General features: G+C 41.3%; 2 protein-coding genes across 6 annotated transcripts in view; both read left to right on the top strand.

The window, feature by feature from the left end:
• The window catches only part of LOC121306486 (lysine-specific demethylase 6B-like), a 665,627-nt gene that overhangs the window by 601,190 nt on the left and 45,122 nt on the right, over nt 1-19,315 (top strand). The gene's annotated exons all lie outside the window — the stretch shown is intronic.
• Nucleotides 10,767-19,315, top strand: part of LOC121306508 — a 47,282-nt gene continuing 38,733 nt past the window's right edge. For 2 of the 5 annotated variants that reach the window (XR_005948224.1, XM_041238253.1), the window contains exons 1-3: nt 10,780-11,451; nt 14,734-14,847; nt 17,628-17,730. Coding sequence is in view for 4 of the 5 variants with exons in the window: in XM_041238253.1 (XP_041094187.1) it covers nt 11,260-11,451; nt 14,734-14,847; nt 17,628-17,730 (409 nt within the window). In the remaining variant the exon portion in view is untranslated. Of the gene's footprint in view, nt 11,452-14,733; nt 14,848-17,627; nt 17,731-19,315 lie in introns of all 5 variants that reach the window. The other 3 variants (XM_041238251.1, XM_041238250.1, XM_041238252.1) reach the window with 3 other exon arrangements.

Genomic DNA, 19,315 nt, shown 5'->3' with positions numbered 1-19,315 from the left:
TTTTTTAAGATGAGGATTCACACTGTGGGAATGACCTTAATAAGAATGATTTTTACCCAGAGGGTAATAAGACTACAGGCAAGGTGAAAGAATGCTTCTGTTAAAGCAAAATTAACCTGCTGGCCTAGTCTTGATGTGAACACACACATTGCAAAGCTGTTGGGTGCAAATTGAACAATGTATGCAATCAGCAACTAATTTCCCAATGGAATATCGGTTTGGTAGTAATCGATGTATACTTTATTATTCAAAAGCAAAAAACAAAAAACAACAAACAAAAAATGTATAGACTCTTCATAAAAGCCTTCAGTATATAATTGAAAACATTGCAAAATAAAGCAGTATATGCATTGTAAAACAGCAAAAGACCAGTGCAAAAATACTGTGGTTTACTTTTTTATTAGCTACAGTGTTTGGGTAACAAGCTAAGGTGCAGGACCTTAGGCTCACTGCTTGAACTGACAATGGTTAAAATGCCAATGCAAAGGGCCGTCTTATTCGCTGACATGTTGAATGTTACATGGCAGCTCCAGTGAATAGTTCTATCCCAGGAAAATGACTATCAAGCAACAAAATGAACTCTTCTGCTACAAACATTCGTTTAGTTTTGTGTTTTTTTACACTGTATCACCGCTTACGTGCCAGGCAGAAATCCATGGGATGTTCTGGCTGTTTGAATTTTTTATGAACAGTAATCCTTGTATTTTTTTATAGTCTTTAAGCGTGTTTATGAGGCGTGTAGGGAGACATCCTTGATAAATTATAAATGGTGTTCTGTGTACTGCTCACACCCTTGAGAAATGCATCTGCCTGGGCACTACAGCCCCAAAGCAGAGGAAACGGCCGCTCTAGACAGCACTGCATTCATCACCGGAGATAACTCTGAGCACAAAACAAACACGTCTGGCTAGGGTGCACCAAATACATATTTTTGTTTGTTGCGAGTCTTTATATTTGGTGCCCAGGTGCAGTATCTTTTATGATAAATGATGCATTCGCTCACTGGCTGTCTGGGCACAGACTAGCTGGCGCAGTCTTCAATCAAGCACCATTAGTTATGTATTGTGAGTTTGAACCCAAGACTTGGTGTGTCCTCGTGAAGTCTACTGTGCAGCGTCTACCAGAAGCATTATATTCCATTTAATTAAACAATTAAACTTTTAGATTAACACACATTTTAAATGTTTAAACGTTTACATATGGGAATGCTGGAACCCATACTTGGTAGCACGCCAATTGAGTTAAAAATAAGTGACTACACTAATAATTAGACTATGTGTGTACAGATATGAAACAGACACTGGATATTAAATCATGGTGCACTAAATATGTTGAAATATTTAGCGTATGTTTCATTTTTCTGATAACGGTCAAATGTTTTAAACTATTACCAGCCCTAGAATACCCATGTATTCCTAATTAAAAAATGGACATATTGTTAACTAAAGTCAGTCATGCATTTACATTTGTCTGCCTTACTGTGTTTCATTTGAAGAGAGGAGTCATGTACAGTATAGGCCCATTCAGACTAATAATCCTTTGCTTATTGGTTATTTAGAGATGCTTTCTAAGTTAAGAAAATGTATCACTGAATTAAAACCAATGAAAAAGAGGCACTTGTAATTAATTAAAGAAAGAAATGATTTGAAACCTTAACTATACATTTAAGGATACAGTGTTAGATGTAGCCTATAGTGTTTTATTTATATAACAAAAGCTATATACATTATTTATTTTGCACTGGATATTTAAATGATCCTTTTCTGCCATATGGGAATACAATATGTCGCATCTCAAGAAAACAGCCTCCAAATAAACAAATAAAGTTTACAATGTTCTTAAATTCTTAAAATGCTAGACAATGGAGAATTAATTCTCTCATGCTGGAATTCGTCCAGACTTTGATTTATAGACAAACAGCTTTCTCTGGGGATTAGAACATGGCGACTCTACAGTTTCTAATGTGAAAATTCAATCTTCTTGCTTTTCAAGACCATAGCGTACCTGCAACTTCAAATAATAAGAACAGCTCCTAGTTAACTTGCAAACCTCTTTCAACAGATTATATAGATCAGTTGGTGTGTTCCATTTATCATGGTACAGTTGATATGTTAGTTAGGTTTTTCTAAGATGTAACAGGATTTTTCCACAATGATCCTTCCGTGGGATAAGCTTGAGGCAGGTTTTCCAGGCAATTTTGGACCAAACAATCAATATACACCAAAAGTTTTGCTTCACAGATACTGTACAGTTTTGGTTTGAGGGAAGAGAAGCCATATGAATTTGAACCAGTGGCACCCTGGAGACACCATTACCGTAGCGGTACCCTTGTGATTTTGACAGGGAGAGAGAAAACGACTATTGCTTTACAAAACAACATTACAGATCAAAATAAACAGTACCCAAGCAAGCAGATTCTTCGATATAAATTATTGAGAAATAATATAACGCATGACTGCCTACTTTCAGTGTTCCATTAATGTTTTAAAAAGCACAATATGCAAGATTGATGCGCTCCTTTAAAACACTCGCTTTTCAGAAGATGACAGTCCACAGATTTCAGACAAGGTGCTTCTCCTGTCCCTCTGGGCAACCACAGCTTGTGAATCTACAGAAACTGTACTAGTGTTGTTTATGGAAGTGCCTTATGAATATGATTTGTTTTTTTTTCCCTTGTTTTTGAATGTTTGCAGCTCTGTCTGGTATATTAACTCTGTGGTGGGAATTTAGGATTGTATTAACATCCGTTGTGAAATACTGTATGGGAAAAGAAACATATAGAAGGGGGTGGAAATCTGCAGTCTGCTCCAGAATGAGTCACACCTTACTGTTGAGAGTTATCCTTGTTATTTGTACAGACTTGCATAGTGAAGCACATCCCAACTGCCACCCCATTTATATAACATTTCAGATCTCATGTCTTGCCTATCATAACTTAAATTAGTTTGCAACAGGGATATGCGCCTTCAATATACAGAATACATTTGTGGAATGACACTTACATGACCTACATATCTATCTATAAATATTTATATATCTAGATATATATATATATATATATATATAATATATATAATATATATATATCTATATATATATATATAATATATTATATTAATTAATTAGTGATTAGTGTAAAGTGTTATAAACAATTTCGCATGTTGGTTAAGGGGACCGACCCCGTGAACTATTGGAACCCAAATCATTACAATGCAATATATCAAAAATTAAAAAAAAAAAAAAACACATTTCATAAAACCCTACGCACTAAACGACGCCTGAGATAGCGATACCGCGTTTTCTATTTTTATTTCATATACATGTGTTAAGTAGTTGTTACCTGAAGAGTCAAAAAAATAAAAAAAATAACGTTTTTTGTTTTTTTTTAAATCACATTTGGAGTTGTGTCAGTCGGGTGCTGTCCATGCGGCCTCACGAAAATAAAGATATTCTATTATATCAACTCATATGACCACACCCAGCACGCAAAGTGATCTGAACTACCTATGCGTAAAGACACACCTGAAATAAACAGGCCGACTCTATATTCGGGCACACCCTGTGTATATCCCAACGCTGTGCACCTGCAACAAGGACTCCTTCATCCGCAGATACCAGCTCCAGAGGGACATAGCTCATTTTATTTTGGCCCGCCGCAGTGTGTTGTTTCATTATTACACTGGTTTTTCACGTGTAAGTAAGATAGGTAGGCAGTGAAATGAAAAGGGAGCACTGTGTTTGGTAACACGTGTAACCAAAGAGAAACGCCATTACCAGAGACTCTCCGTTACTTTTCATATAAATCACCGCAATACATATTTGTGGTCTGCATTCTGTTGATCTGAACGGAGGCATATCTTAATGCTAGGTAAATTAACGTAAGGTGATTTAGCGGGTTTTGTTCTACTTTATGAAGCACAATTAGTTCATTCTAAATAGAGGGTGATGCAAAACTTATGGTCAGAGCTGTATATTGGCTTCATCCCAGCAAGACTGTCAAATGACAAATGAAATGCAGTAGGGTGCTCGACCTTTTTAATACATACACAAAACAGTGTGGCATATCCAAACCAGGGCTGACAGCCAGAAAACATTTTCTGAGACAAGCATTTTCCCTTTAAAGGCACACGAAGTGACTATCAAGTCAGTAACTAAGCTCGAAAGGGAGCTCTATTGTTTGAACCAAAACCAGACCACCCATTGCTAACTGCTTAGGCGTGTGTCCAGGAATGTGTTCTTTTTTTCAGGAACAAGTGTCTCGTAAATCAGAGCTCTTGACAGGTGGACTCAGAGATGGAGCTGTTTATTGAACTGGCAGGGTCAATGCTGGTTTACAGCAGGCTGTCTTGTTAGAAGCGCTGTCATAATTTATCACCCACCTTTTCCTCTGCTAACAGGATAACCCGACAGTTCCCAGGTGTAAAAAAAAGAGCAATTATGAACGTTATTAAATATAAATTGCTCTGGCACAATAATGCATTTCCAATGAGCTAGATGGGGCTGCACAGTGCTAATAAGCGTTTATATACACCCACACCCACACACACAGGCACAGACAGACACACAGACAAAGGTCGGACTGAGGTGGGAAACTCAGGTGTGGCTGGTGTTCTCCTAGAAAAGTTCGCCGTGTTTATACTATGCAACTGTCATAGTTTACCATGCTTTGCCATGTTTTTTTTTAACATGCTTTACCAGACCTTTCTGTGCTTTACAATGCTTCCCTGTGCTTTACCAGACCTCTCTGTGCTTTACAATGCTTCCCTATGCTTTACCAGACCTCTCTGTGCTTTACAATGCTTCCCTATGCTTTACCATGCTTTCACTGTGCTTTATTACACTTTGATATGCTTTTACTATGGGAAACTTTTAAAAGGGTTATAGCAAAGCAACTTTATAACCATGTGTCCTGTGAAATTTGCATGGTTTATAATTGTAACATCAAATACGGCAATAAAAGCAATTATCTTAGGCACTGTACTGGAGCAAGATCACCACCTAGTGACTTTATAGTGGTACTGCATTGGTCTCTCAGAGCCAGACTAACCTGTACAGCTGTGGCCAAAAGTTTCGCATTACCACCCTCTATACAGAATGAACTGATTCTGCTTCATGCAGTCGAATGAAACCTGCTGAATCATGTTAGCATGTTGAATCGCACACCGCTGCGTAGTTTTCCTATACACTTAATAAAAAACAAGACAAAAATAATAAGAAAAAGATCTAACCGAAAATACTCCCGTACTGCTATTTTTTTTTTTCAATCTCATTTTGTAGCTTCTTTGATTTACACAACGTTAAACAGAAAGTCTAAATTATGTTTCATATATTGCGATAGTATTGTGTAGTTTCTTTGAGTGCATGATGTTAAATGAAAGTTGTTTCAATCCTAAAGTTCTAGGTGATGCGAAACTTTTGGCCACGGTTGTAGATTTCAATGGGGCTTTTCATGGAAAACACCTGGAGACACCTGGTTGGATCTTCACAAGAGATTAATTTAGGCATTGTACATTGTCCTGCGTCACACGCAGTTAATCCAATGTATTATCTCATCGTAACACTGCATTTTTGGAAGCTTATGTAATGATACTTGTTTTATGTAACTAGAGAAACTAAAAGTCGACAATGAAATTGTCTTTACCTGGGTGGCGTGCATTTTGGTGTATAATACGTGCAGTAATAGCGCGCTGTGTGCTTGGTTTGTTCAGTGTAAAACTAGTTTAAAGTATTATTTTACAAACTAATTGGGATCCTCTTTTGAAGCAAGAACATTTTTTAATATAATTAAACCGCCACACTAAGCTTGCTGCTGTATAATTTTTTAATACATTTTATTTTATTTTTTTTTACATTTAGTCGTCGTCAATGGTTTTTACCCCTTTTTTCTCCTCAATTTGGAATGCCCAATTATTATTTTTTTTCCCCGGTTCACCGCTTCAACCCCCGGCGGGAACGGAGGCTGGAACCCGCGTCCTCCGAAACGTGCTCCCGCCAATCCAATCACACACTGCGGATCCACAGCGAGGCCACCAGACCCACAGAGCGGAGGCCACAGGGGGGCGCTGATGCGCGGTGAGCCGTGGATTCCCCTGCCGACCTGAGCCCTCCCTACCCGGGCGGCGCTCGGCCAACTGCGCACCACCGCCCCCTAGGAGCCCCCGGGCACGGTGGCAGTGACACAGCCTGGACTGGAACCTGCGATCTCCAGGCTAGGGCGCATCCTGCATTGGCCACTTGGGATCCCACTAGCTGTATAATTGAGAGAAATGTTCACCAGCTTCAAAATAAAGCAGACAGCGATGTCCAGGAATCTCAGTAAGATCATGCAGTTGAAGATCGTGACTCTGGTGACAGTGGAGGTGCATGCCAGGGATGTGATCGACAAGCTCATCCAGTCATGCTGCATGGACCTTCGAGTGGCTGTCCCAGCTCCGGCTGTACTGGGACAAGGTAACATGACTTAGCTGTAAATAATAATAATAATAATAATAATATCTTTATATAGCACCTTTCACAAAGGCAGGCTGTGAACTGTGCATTATGTGCAGAGTCACTTCCAATAGAACGTTGATTTAGCATCTCATCCGCAGAGCACAAGGAAGTGAAGCAACTTGCTCAGGGCCACACACAACAAGTCAGACAGTGGCAGGATTTGAACCCATGACCTTCTGATGACAAGCGCCAGAGCCAAAGCGACGCTCCCTTCTGAGTCCCCAGCGGAGACCGGCCTACTTCGCTCAGCCAGGATGAGAACCACAATGCTTTTTTCAATAAAATGGAAAAGGACGCGGTCAGTCTCGACGTCTTGAAAGGCTGACTGGTAAGCGAGTTGCTGATTAAAAAAATTACCCCGCACACTGAGGGGGGGGGGGGGGGGGTCAGAAAGTTATCAGAAGACCCCATTGCTTCTGTAGTTTTGACTTCTTGTGCATAAGAAATCAAACCGCTGTGACTAAATGCATAGTGTAACTACGGTCAAAACTGCAAAAATACAGTGGTAAACTGTGGAGATGTTAAAATAAGACAGCCTGTCATTTTACTCAATACGCACTCACACCTACACTTAAAGATTTTCACAAAGTTGTCTTTGAGAGAACAACGATAGCATTTATGTGCGATACTGTTAAGATCAGTTAAAAACACCCTTTAAAACAGCTGCACCACAGCATAGTATAGCCAGACCCAATTGCCGGAGCTGCAGCCTTGAATCGGGGCTAAACGCCCTGGTATCCTAGGCTACACATCCACTGGTGTCCTGAATGCAAAACGCAGAATGTGGATGTACTGTTAATATTCCTTTCTGCCTCTCATCTCGGCAGAGAAAGGATTGTGTGTGAGCACCCCCCCCCACCCCGCTAGCGTTTTACTTTATTAAAGGCAGGCACTTGAATTCCCCTTCACAATACCACAGTGCAGGTTTCCCACAGTGTCGCAGCCAGCTAACCTCGATCACACCGACCTGAATGAACACGATCAAGAGAGAAGTCTTTTCTTTCCTTCTTTTTATTTCGATGTGTATGTGTGTGTGTGTGTGTCCGGTGGTCCCGTTCTGGGAGGTGATTATTATCCCTCCCTCCGGGCTCCCCAGTCCTTCTCCCAAACTGTATAGCTTTGGTTGCAACTGCTTTGTGTCGACCTAATTGTTTTGCCTGAGAGCCACACAAACAGCCCCCCTGTGTGTGTGTGTGTGTGTGTGTGTGTGTGCGCCTCGTTTTATAAATGGAATTCAATTAAAGACAGATTAGATTTTGAAATCTAAATCTGAAATCTGCAGCCACTGTAAAGTTGTTTGTTTGTTTGGTTTTTTTTTTTGCAGGGGGAGGTGGAAGAGGGTAGACGAGATTCTGGCACGTTTATTTATCGGGTTAATTCCACGCTGCTTTGCAATTGCAGGGAGCTCAAACCTGAGAGCACTAGAGAAGTCGAAGACACCTGGTTTGAATCCAGGTCTTCAGAGGTAAAAGTGCTTCTGCGTAAACCCGCTGTATCGCTCAGGAGGCAGGAGAGTTCCTGTGTGGCTCACAGATTATCAAGCAGGTTTAATGCTTAAAACAAGAAGCAGTGCTGATGTTAACAGCTTTTACTGGGGATACTAGCCCCAGCCCCAGCCCCAGCCCCAGCCCCAGCCCCAGCCCCAGCCATATGTTTCAGGAGCTGGTTTTTGAGCCACAGCTTTCCCGATCCTCGAGCTCTCAGTTCCTCCAATAGAAAGAGCGCTGAGGTCAGACCAGGTCTCTTGGTAGCTAATAAGGCTGCTGAGACTTGCTAAAAAATCCTGCTGTTTTTTCCCTCGAAGGACAAGGGAGCTTCATGGAAGGTCAGGGTGGGGGCCCCCTCCCCAGCCCCACCCCAGAATCCCCAGGTATGGGGGGGGGTCAAATCCCCATCGTTTAGATCTAGCACCCACATCCCACCCCCTCAGTTGGGACCCCTCCGCCCCCCATCGTAGCAGACAAAGGCTCACCGCAAAAAAGATTAGACTCTCTCTCGTGGCGTCAGTCTGATCCGCACCGCATTCGAGGGTGGAGTCAGACTGGGGCGTGGAGTATTGACTCTGGTGACCTTTTCCATAATGCAGCCCATCTATTATTATCTATAGATGACGGACAAAGAGAAGGAGAGGTGATCCCTTTTATTGGACTAACTAAACAATAATTAATCGCAAGCTGTCAAAACCGTAAAGGTCTCTTCTTCGGTTGGAAGTAGGAAAGAGACCCTATAGATTATATTTCTAGTGATTTTATAGTTAACAGGTAGCATTGTTTCCATTTGTACAAATGGCAGGAGAGTATAGCCTTATTGTAAGATATTAATTAGTCATGTTTATTCACCAGACACTCACGCACGCACGCACGCACACACACAAATACATACATACTCAGTCACACACGCACACACACACACACACACACACACACACACACACACCTCCTGCACTTTTGGAAACTCTCAAGTGGGAGAGCTTTGTCTTTCTTTTCTAAGGGATGCAAAACCGCCATTCAGGCCTTCCACAATCGCTCCCAAAAAAAAAAACACACACACACAAATAGCAAAGAAAGGAGCCATTAAGCCAGCACGTCATTTACTTGCATAAAACTCAATTAAATTGCACACGCAGCCCCCCCCCCTCTAGCTCAACGGAGCATGGCAGTGAGAGTCTTGGAGCTTTGCAGCTCACCCTGCCTTTGCTGTGCACGTCAATGCTTTTAACAATATTCATTGACAACCATGTGCTGGTTTTTCCATTCATCTATTATTGACGAGAGAGGCTTTTTATTCCAAAAGCTTCGATTTAACATTCACTGAGGGATTAATCACATTGGCGCTCTTCTTAGACTTCTTAGATTCATTTGTTCGTTTGTTGATTTGTTTGTTTAACCAGGGGATGGATCCCGTTGAGATCGAGGCCTCGTTTACAAGGGGGTCCCGGAAACCAGTCAAATTCAAACTTTAACTGCAAGCTTAACCAGCAGATCCATGGCCAGAACGGTCCAGTCCAGGGGCGTGTCACCAGAAGGTCACGGGTTCAAATCCCACCTCTGTCACTGACTGACTGGCTGTGTGTGACCCTGAGCGAGTTGCTTCACCTCCTCGTGCTCTGCGGATGAGATGCTAAATCAACTATTGGAAGTGACTCTGCATATAATACACAGTTCACAGCCTGCCTCTGGAAAGCGCTGTGTGATGGAGGTCCACTACATAAAAATAGATATTATTATGAGGCAAACAAGTATGCAAAAGATAATTCTCCCATGCAGTTGTGTGCAAATATGGGTTAGAATTTAACGTAATAAAGCAGAGAGAGGTCTGGTAAAGCATAGGGAAGCATTGTAAAGCAGAGAGGTGTGGTAAAGCATAAGGAAGCATTGTAAAGCGCAGAAGTCTGGTAAAGCATAGGGAAGCATTGTAAAGCACAGAGAGGTCTGGTAAAGCATAGGGAAGCATTGTAAAGCACAGAGAGGTCTGGTAAAGCATAGGGAAGCATTGTAAAGCACAGAGAGGTGTGGTAAAGCATAGGGAAGCATTGTAAAGCACAGAGAGGTCTGGTAAAGCATAGGGAAGCATTGTAAAGCACAGAGAGGTCTGGTAAAGCATAGGGAAGCATTGTAAAGCACAGAGAGGTCTGGTAAAGCATAGGGAAGCATTGTAAAGCACAGAGAGGTCTGGTAAAGCATAGGGAAGCATTGTAAAGCACAGAGAGGTCTGGTAAAGCATAGGGAAGCATTGTAAAGCACAGAGAGGTCTGGTAAAGCACAGGGAAGCATTGCAAAGCACAGAGAAGTCTGGTAAAGCACAGGGAAGCATTGTAAAGCACAGAGAGGTCTGGTAAAGCATAGGGAAGCATTGTAAAGCACAGAGAGGTCTGGTAAAGCATAGGGAAGCATTGTAAAGCACAGAGAGGTCTGGTAAAGCATAGGGAAGCATTGTAAAGCACAGAGAGGTCTGGTAAAGCACAGGGAAGCATTGTAAAGCACAGAGAGGTCTGGTAAAGCATAGGGAAGCATTGTAAAGCACAGAGAGGTCTGGTAAAGCACAGGGAAGCATTGCAAAGCACAGAGAAGTCTGGTAAAGCATATAGAAACATTGTAAAGCACAAACCACAGTAAACTAAGCGCTAGAAAACCCATTTTAAAAGCACAGTAAAAGCATGGTAGCGCTGTTATGAACAGTAAAAGACATTGCTATTATTAAACATGGCAACGCGGGGTAAACTGTGGTACGTGCCTGGTATAAACACGGGAGAGGGAAGGCAGGGGAAAGCGGCAAAAATACAAACTCGTAGAAGAGCCCGTTCAATGAATTTCGGCCAATTTAGGATGAGAGATTCGCTCGCTCTCCCTCTGTCTCTGACTCACCGCATCAGAAGGGGGGGCGGGACCGTTGAGAGCAGCAGAAACCACCGTGAAAACAGAAGCGAAGCGAGGGAGAGACAGAGAGAGGGGAGCGGGCGAGGGAGGGAGGCGGTGTGCCGCCGTGTGCGCACGAATAAAAACTGCGCAATTTCAAATCGGGAGCCCTTCTCTCCGCTAAACTACCTATTTGCAACCGGGATGCAGTTATACCAAACGTGAGCGATATAACTATTAAAAAAGTAAATACAAAAAAAACAATAAAAAAAAATAAGAAACGTCTCTCTATTTTTTTTTTTTTTTTGGTGAGACAATGTTGTTGTTGTTGTTGCACGTTTGCTTGAAGTTCAGTTGACTGCGGAGGTGGATTGCGCTCAAAAGAAGAAAGAAACAAATAATTTTGAAGAAAATGGTTCGATTCGCTGGCTGCGGATCGGTTTACATAACTGGGTTGCAATTTCAGATTGCGTGGCTGAATGACTGTCAGTCAGAATACAACTGGAGTCCGCATTGTTATTTTAAAGCTGCTCAGAAAATATATACATGTATTCATTTGGACATGAATACAGCCTGTGGCGTAACAACATATGGTCTCGAACAGGTAAGCAGGGCGGATAATAATATAACTTTACAGTTCGCAACTTTCAGCGGTGTAACACGACTGTTCTTTCTAATCTATTAAAATCCATAATGTATTTATGTATGTGTTTGTATGCCGTATATTAGAGTTCGTATATATCTAGAAAGCGTTGCACGGGTTTTGTTTTTATTTGCAAAATTATTAAAATAAAACACAGAAGTTATGCAATGTGTGGTTATAGTATTTTTTTTTTTAAAGCAATTGTATTAATTTAGCAATTCAAAGCTTTTGGTTTGCGTAGCCCAGCTGCTAACTTACTAACGATGCGAGAGCTGATGTTTGCGTCTCACTGTTCACTTTGAATGACGAGGCGTTGCACTGGGACGAGTTTTGGGTAAACTGCTGGGTTTTGAATTTTGAGTCTTATATAATATTGCAAAAATATGTTGTGTGCTGCACAAGCGCACATGCCCCCCCCCCCATATATAAAACGTGCGTACGTGTTTATTTTTATTATTTTTGAATGTGGTTTTAAATCTCGGCTGTGCATTGTAGCGATGTGTTTAAATGATTATATTATTACAAGGTTTCTTTCCAGAGTTGCTTTCTGGGCCTAGAAGACAGGAGGAGTGTCGCATCTTCCTTCTGAAATGTCATGTGGTTACATTGTGGCGCGCGCGTGTGTGTAGTGGTTTTTTTTTTTTTTTTTTTTTTTTTTTTTTCTTCCCCAGGAAGAACATTTTGAATTTTTTTTTTTTTTTTTTTTAAGATTTTTTTTTTTGTCACCTCCCACTTTAGGTGTGTACCCACAATGGCCGCCAGAGGTCGCCCGCACTGCATGTAAAGCACAGAGAGGTCTGGTAAAGCATAGGGAAGCATTGTAAAGCACAGAGAGGTCTGGTAAAGCACAGGGAAGCATTGTAAAGCACAGAGAGGTCTGGTAAAGCATAGGGAAGCATTGTAAAGCACAGAGAGGTCTGGTAAAGCATAGGGAAGCATTGTAAAGCACAGAGAGGTCTGGTAAAGCATAGGGAAGCATTGTAAAGCACAGAGAGGTCTGGTAAAGCATAGGGAAGCATTGTAAAGCACAGAGAGGTCTGGTAAAGCATAGGGAAGCATTGTAAAGCACAGAGAGGTCTGGTAAAGCATAGGGAAGCATTGTAAAGCACAGAGAGGTCTGGTAAAGCACAGGGAAGCATTGTAAAGCACAGAGAGGTCTGGTAAAGCATAGGGAAGCATTGTAAAGCACAGAGAGGTCTGGTAAAGCATAGGGAAGCATTGTAAAGCACAGAGAGGTCTGGTAAAGCATAGGGAAGCATTGTAAAGCACAGAGAGGTCTGGTAAAGCATAGGGAAGCATTGTAAAGCACAGAGAGGTCTGGTAAAGCATAGGGAAGCATTGTAAAGCACAGAGAGGTCTGGTAAAGCATAGGGAAGCATTGTAAAGCACAGAGAGGTCTGGTAAAGCACAGGGAAGCATTGTAAAGCACAGAGAGGTCTGGTAAAGCATAGGAAAGCATTGTAAAGCACAGAGAGGTCTGGTAAAGCATAGGGAAGCATTGTAAAGCACAGAGAGGTCTGGTAAAGCATAGGGACGCATTGTAAAGCACAGAGAGGTGTGGTAAAGCATAGGGAAGCATTGTAAAGCACAGAGAGGTGTGGTAAAGCATAGGGAAGCATTGTAAAGCACAGAGAGGTGTGGTAAAGCATAGGGAAGCATTGTAAAGCACAGAGAGGTGTGGTAAAGCATAGGGAAGCATTGTAAAGCACAGAGAGGTATGGTAAAGCATAGGGAAGCATTGTAAAGCACAGAGAGGTGTGGTAAAGCATAGGGAAGCATTGTAAAGCACAGAGAGGTCTGGTAAAGCATAGGGAAGCATTGTAAAGCACAGAGAGGTCTGGTAAAGCACAGGGAAGCATTGTAAAGCACAGAGAGGTCTGGTAAAGCATAGGGAAGCATTGTAAAGCACAGAGAGGTGTGGTAAAGCATAGGGAAGCATTGTAAAGCACATAGAGGTCTGGTAAAGCATAGGGAAGCATTGTGAAGCACAGAGGTGTGGTAAAGCATATTAAAAAACATGGTAAACTAACCTTATAAAAGTTTCCCATAATAAAAGCACAGTGAAAGCATGGAAAGGTATAAACATTAACAAAAAAAAAAACAAACATTTCAAACCAGGGTAAACTGTGGTAAATGCCTCTTAAAAGAACAATAATAACAAAGTAGATTTGTATGCGGGACCCGAGTGCTTCTCAGCATTCCCAGTGCATTCAAGTTTAAATGATTCACAAATGGCACCGAATAGAACACAAAACCGACCGTGTTTGCCAGGAAAAAAAAACGTGTTATTCAGACACGTACAGCTTTAACTTGCATTACCAGTAATAATCCACCAGGGGGCGCCAGAGCTTTGTAAAAGCGTCCTTGAACGTGGCTCTGCTGCAGAGTGCTGGCTTTCTGTATGCTAGCTTTTCTGTATGTTTAACATGTGTGTTTGAAAACAAACACTGTTAACATGGTAACCACACTGTTAACATGGTAACCACACTCCGCTTACTTCTGTTGAAATCGATGAACGTGTTTGTGATGTCATTTTCTACACAGTTTCTACATGTAACGATCTGCTAGTCCTGTCTGTTTAAACCTGCAGGCATCGGGGCGTTGAGCCTGCATGGCCATTTATTTAGCTTTGTATTGGAAATGATGTCGTTCTAATCATTTTTAAAAGGCAACGTTGGACCGTTCATTTTTTGCAGTGTTGAACCATGGGTTCGTTATGTTGTATTGCTGTATTTTTCCTTGGTTTTGTTTGTGAACAGAGATCTGTGCTAGAATTCCACCCTCTAACCTATCATTTAAGTGCGGAAGGGAATTACACTGGGTAGTGTTGCGTGGAAAACTGTTGTAGATGTGTTGCTACAGCGAAATGTACCCAAGTGTAGTGTCTGATCTAGCCTTGCTCTTATTTAGCAAGTGCTTTGGAGAACGTTCTGGGTTGGCCCTGTCAGCATTTAGCTACAGCGCCCCCTATGGAGTAGAATAGTCAGGACAAGAGTATCCAGTCTTTTTCCGCTCCCAGATTGAATGTGCGATGAGCTTGTCTTTTAGCGCGATGTTATTTTTAGGGATGTGAAATTTTACTGCTGTCCTGTTTCTGGTCGTCTTGTATAAATTCTGCACACCCATTTTCAAAAGGGAGAAAGTTTAATACGACGTTTGCTCTTTTTAGCTGTGGATTCATATTGAAATCAGATTTAATAAGCCTTCTCTCTCTTTTTTTTTTTTTTTCTCCCTGTTTGGCAGACAATGGAGCTCCCCGGAGCAGTCAGTCGGAGGGGAGAGGAGGCTTGTATCCGGGTGGATTTGCTTCAGAGCACGATGGAGGATTCGCGAAACTCAGTGGGCGTGTCACTGCAGGTGGGCGGGGCCTCTATTGTATTTTCTCCCCAGATTCTCCTAAGTTTCTCCTGATATTTTTATTGAGGATAATTTGGTCCTTGTGAGCGGTTGATTCCTAAAAGCGGACCTATAAGGTTACTGTGGCGCTGAATCAGTGTGTTTGTATGAGAATGAGAAGAGCTGGCTCCCTGGCTGCAGTGTGATGGGTTGACCACTAGATGTCATGAGTTCCCGCATAGCTGCACGCCCACGTAAATTCCACAGCTGCTTTTTAGCGAATTAAGGATAGTGGTCAGTTAGCTGACTGTCAATATGGCACCTCAATAAAAACAGCTCCTCCTCTCCGCGTCCCAGCCCCACTCCCTCTACATGCATATCACACAATAACACTGCTGTACTCTCTGCGTATTCAGTGATTGTGTTCACTTTGTTGAAACACTTTTTCACTGACAGAGAACACAAAAAGCATACCTGCACGGTGCAGTGGCACAGTCACGTTCCCCGCACCATTTTGTGATCCATGTTGCCGAAACGCCTCGTCACGCAACATGTGATCAGTTTTATTGGCTTTACACTTCACTGCACTTCATACAGAACTGTTTGCCCTAAAATGATTCTTACAAGCAGAGTATTTTGCATTGGTTAGCATAGGAATGACTTTGTCCCAGTGGTTTTAATCACTATAGGCGGTTATATCAGTGAATCTTAAACAGAGTGCACTGTGTATATGTGTACCAAAATGATCAATAAGAAAAAAGAAAAGGATATTTTAGGTACTTGAAGGTAGAGTAATTGATTACAAATCAATTATCAGGACGTTTTGGACTAGAAGTCTTTCAAAAACAGTGCTTTAAGAAGTTGGTAAAAAACAAACGTACTTTCAAACTAGACACTTTGGAGCCGTTTGGAATGAACATTCTATTCTGAGATCGTCAATAGTCTGGAATTTTGTTTAAAAGACTACGTGTTTGTTTTTTATTAACTTCTTAAAGCACTGTTTTTGAAGGACTTCTAGTCCGAAACGTCTTGATAATTGATTTGCAGTCAATAATTCTACCTTTTTAAGTACCTAAAATATCCTTTTCTCTTTTATATATATAATGTTCCAGTCAAAAGTTTGAGTACACTTACTGGAAACTAGTTTTTTTTCACTTGTGGGTAGCTTTGCTTTAACTCTTCTGTCCAGTTTGTCCCATACAAGTTCTATGGGATTGAGGTCTGGAGACTGGGCAGGCCAGGTCATTAGATTGAGCTGTCCTTCACTTTCCTTCTTCGCCAGATAGTTCTTGCACAACTTTGAGGTGTGTTTCGGGTCATTATCTTGCTGAACAATGAAGGGCTGCCCAACTAGCTGTAATCCTGATGAAGTGGCATGCCTCTGAAGTATGCTATGATAGCCAGCTGGATGAGCTTGTCACGGACTTGATAAAGATCACCAACTCTGTCACCAGCAAAGCAACCCCAGACCATGACACTGCCTCCTCCATGCTTGACAGTGGGAACCACACCTGCAGAACTCATGCTCTCACCCTCTCTGCGTCTTACACATACTCGGCAGTTGGACCCAAATATTTCAATTTTTGACTCATCGGTCCATAAGACCGACTTCCACTCCTCAAACGTCCAGTTTCTGTGTTTTTTGGCCCAGGCAAGTCTCTTCCTCTTATTCTGCACTCTTAACAATGGTTTCTTTGCAGCAATTCTTCCAGTTAGGCCAGCTTCACGCAATTTCCTCTGAACAGCTGATGTTGAAACATCTGTACTTCTAGTAGCATTTAGCTGAGCTTGTATTTCAGGGGCAGTTAATCGCCGGTTTCACAGACTTGTGACTCGAATGAACTTGTTCTCTGATTCTGAGTCACCCTTGGCCTGCCTGACGTTGTTCGGTCCTCATGAGTGCCAATTTCTTCAAATCGTTTGATGGTCTTGGCCACAGCAGTTACAGACAGTGGCAAAGTTCTTGCGATTTGTCTTAAAGATTGACCTTCATTTCTTAAAGTAATTACAGACTGTCTTTTTGCTTTGCTTAACTGAGCGTATTTTGCCATTTTCTGCTCCCTTACATTCAGGAATGACAAACTTGTGCCTGTGCTACCTATATTTATAGTAATCATGGACCCTCACCTGTTAACAATAATTGATGACAAAAGGTTAATCAGGTAACATGCTAGTTAACTCAGAGAACATCTAACAAAGACACTTTTATACTTAGGCCAGTGTTCTAACACCGTGTTATACACATTTCAGACTTTTAACTGACTTGGGCTTCAGACTAAAATCCCCTTGCTTTGGGTGACCATTTCACTGAAATTGACAAGATTTACATTTTCATTTAAAAATTACATTTTTAAATGCAATTCACTTATGATTATCAGCTTATATAAGTACACGTATCATATAATGAAATATTAAGTGTTTATAGACAAGTTTATACAGTTAAAAGCATAGATAATCATGAAAAACCTGGTTTCAAGCAGGTATCCTCAAACTTTTGACTGGTACTCTGTGTGTGTGTGTGTGTGTGTGTGTGTGTGTGTATATAATATATATTTATATAGTGTATGTAAAATATTTGGAGGCTAGTGGTCCAGTGGTTAGAGAAAGGGGTCTTGATACCAGGAGGTTCAAATCCGGGCTCAGCCACTGACTCCCTGTGTGTGGGACCCTGAGCGAGTCACTGAACCTCCTTGTGCTCCGTCCTTCAGATGAGACGCAAAACATCAGATTTTAGTTTATTTTCAAATGTATTCGGACAGTCCGATGGCCATTTTAATTGCCTCCTCTCCTCTGTCCTGCAGAACAGGGTGCCGGTTGGAGGGGGCAGGTCTTGGACCTCTCTGCAAAGGATCCTGGGTAGATCTCCCACAGTTCAATTGAAAAGATTTCCCAAGAGCAGTCGAGGTAAGTCCTGGGTTTAATTCTCATTCGCAGAAACAGTGTCTGACCCAAATGGCTCCAATACTGTCTAACAGGACCGGCATTTTGTAACTATATGCAGGTTAGGTCTTTGTCCACAAGGGGGCGATAGCGAGCTGATATTTGCTGCAGTGGTCTCTTGGTGTAAAACAACAAAACAAAAGCTGTGTCTGTTTTTTTGGTCTGGTTATTAACGTAATGTGATCATTATTTGATTTTTAAAAAAATATATTATTCACTGTGTTTATTAACTAGAACATGGTCTAATTATCTTAAATATTTTGTATTAAACTGGTTTTATATGTTATTTGCATAGAATGTGGTGTTTTACACCCAGAGAGAAGCAATTCTGTAAAATACTTCATTTTGCGGATGTCTCACTCTGTGCATGTTTAAAGCAGCTGATGAAAAACTGAATGGAGTAATAGTGCTAACTGTGCAGCATTTACAGCCCTAGACAAACGTTTAGCATCGCCCTCTATATAGAATGAACTCCCTCAGCTTCGTAGAGTCCAGTGAAAGCTGCTGAATAATGTTCCCTTGTTAACATATTGAATTGCACCCCCTCTATATAGAATGAACTCCCTCAGCTTCATAGAGTCCAGTGAAAGCTGCTGAATAATGTTCCCTTGTTAACATATTGAACTGCACCCCCTCTATATAGAATGAACTCCCTCAGCTTCATAGAGTCCAGTGAAAGCTGCTGAATAATGTTCCCTTGTTAACATATTGAATTGCACCCCCTCTATATAGAATGAACTCCCTCAGCTTCATAGAGTCCAGTGAAAGCTGCTGAATAATGTTCCCTTGTTAACATATTTAATTGCACCCCCTCTATATAGAATGAACTCCCTCAGCTTCATAGAGTCCAGTGAAAGCTGCTGAATAATGTTCCCTTGTTAACATATTGAATTGCACCCCTCTATATAGAATGAACTCCCTCAGCTTCATAGAGTCCAGTGAAATCTGCTGAATAATGTTCCCTTGTTAACATATTGAATTGCACACCGCTTTGTAGTTTTTGCATATACTCACAAAAATTGAATACTGTGACATTTCGAAATCCAACACGAGATACTACTATGCTGCAATTATGGCTTCCGGTAGACTTTTTTTGCAAAATCATTCTGTAGTTTCTTTGATTCCATGATAAATAAGAGATCGAAATTATGTTCATATGATTTTTTTTATTTTTTTTTTTTTATTTTTTTTCAATCATAAAATTCTAGATGGTGCTAAACTTTTGGCACAGCTGTAGACGGTGGGTTTGAACAAAATTTGATTAAATTAAAAAGACTGTTAATTGCGAACATGTCATGAAATAAATTAACGGAATCCAGTAGAAGGGGGGGGGGGGGGGGAAACAGTTTGATACCCATAAACGAAAAAATATAAAAAATGTATAAATTCCAGTCCAGTTCACAATATCAGTGGTACAAACCCATACACCATAGTGATTATCAGTGCAGATTAACCTTTAGATGCAGAGCGCTGTTCAAGTAATGAGGGGCTGTCTCATCTGCTGGTATTTGTGAGCTGAAAAGGAACCTGCATCTAGATAGAGATGCAG

Source organism: Polyodon spathula, chromosome 48 (assembly GCF_017654505.1).
Source record: "Polyodon spathula isolate WHYD16114869_AA chromosome 48, ASM1765450v1, whole genome shotgun sequence".
Classification (NCBI taxonomy): Eukaryota; Metazoa; Chordata; class Actinopteri; order Acipenseriformes; family Polyodontidae; genus Polyodon; species Polyodon spathula.
The sequence above is the reverse complement of the archived record's forward strand: the minus strand, read 5'-3'. Positions and strand labels throughout refer to the sequence as shown.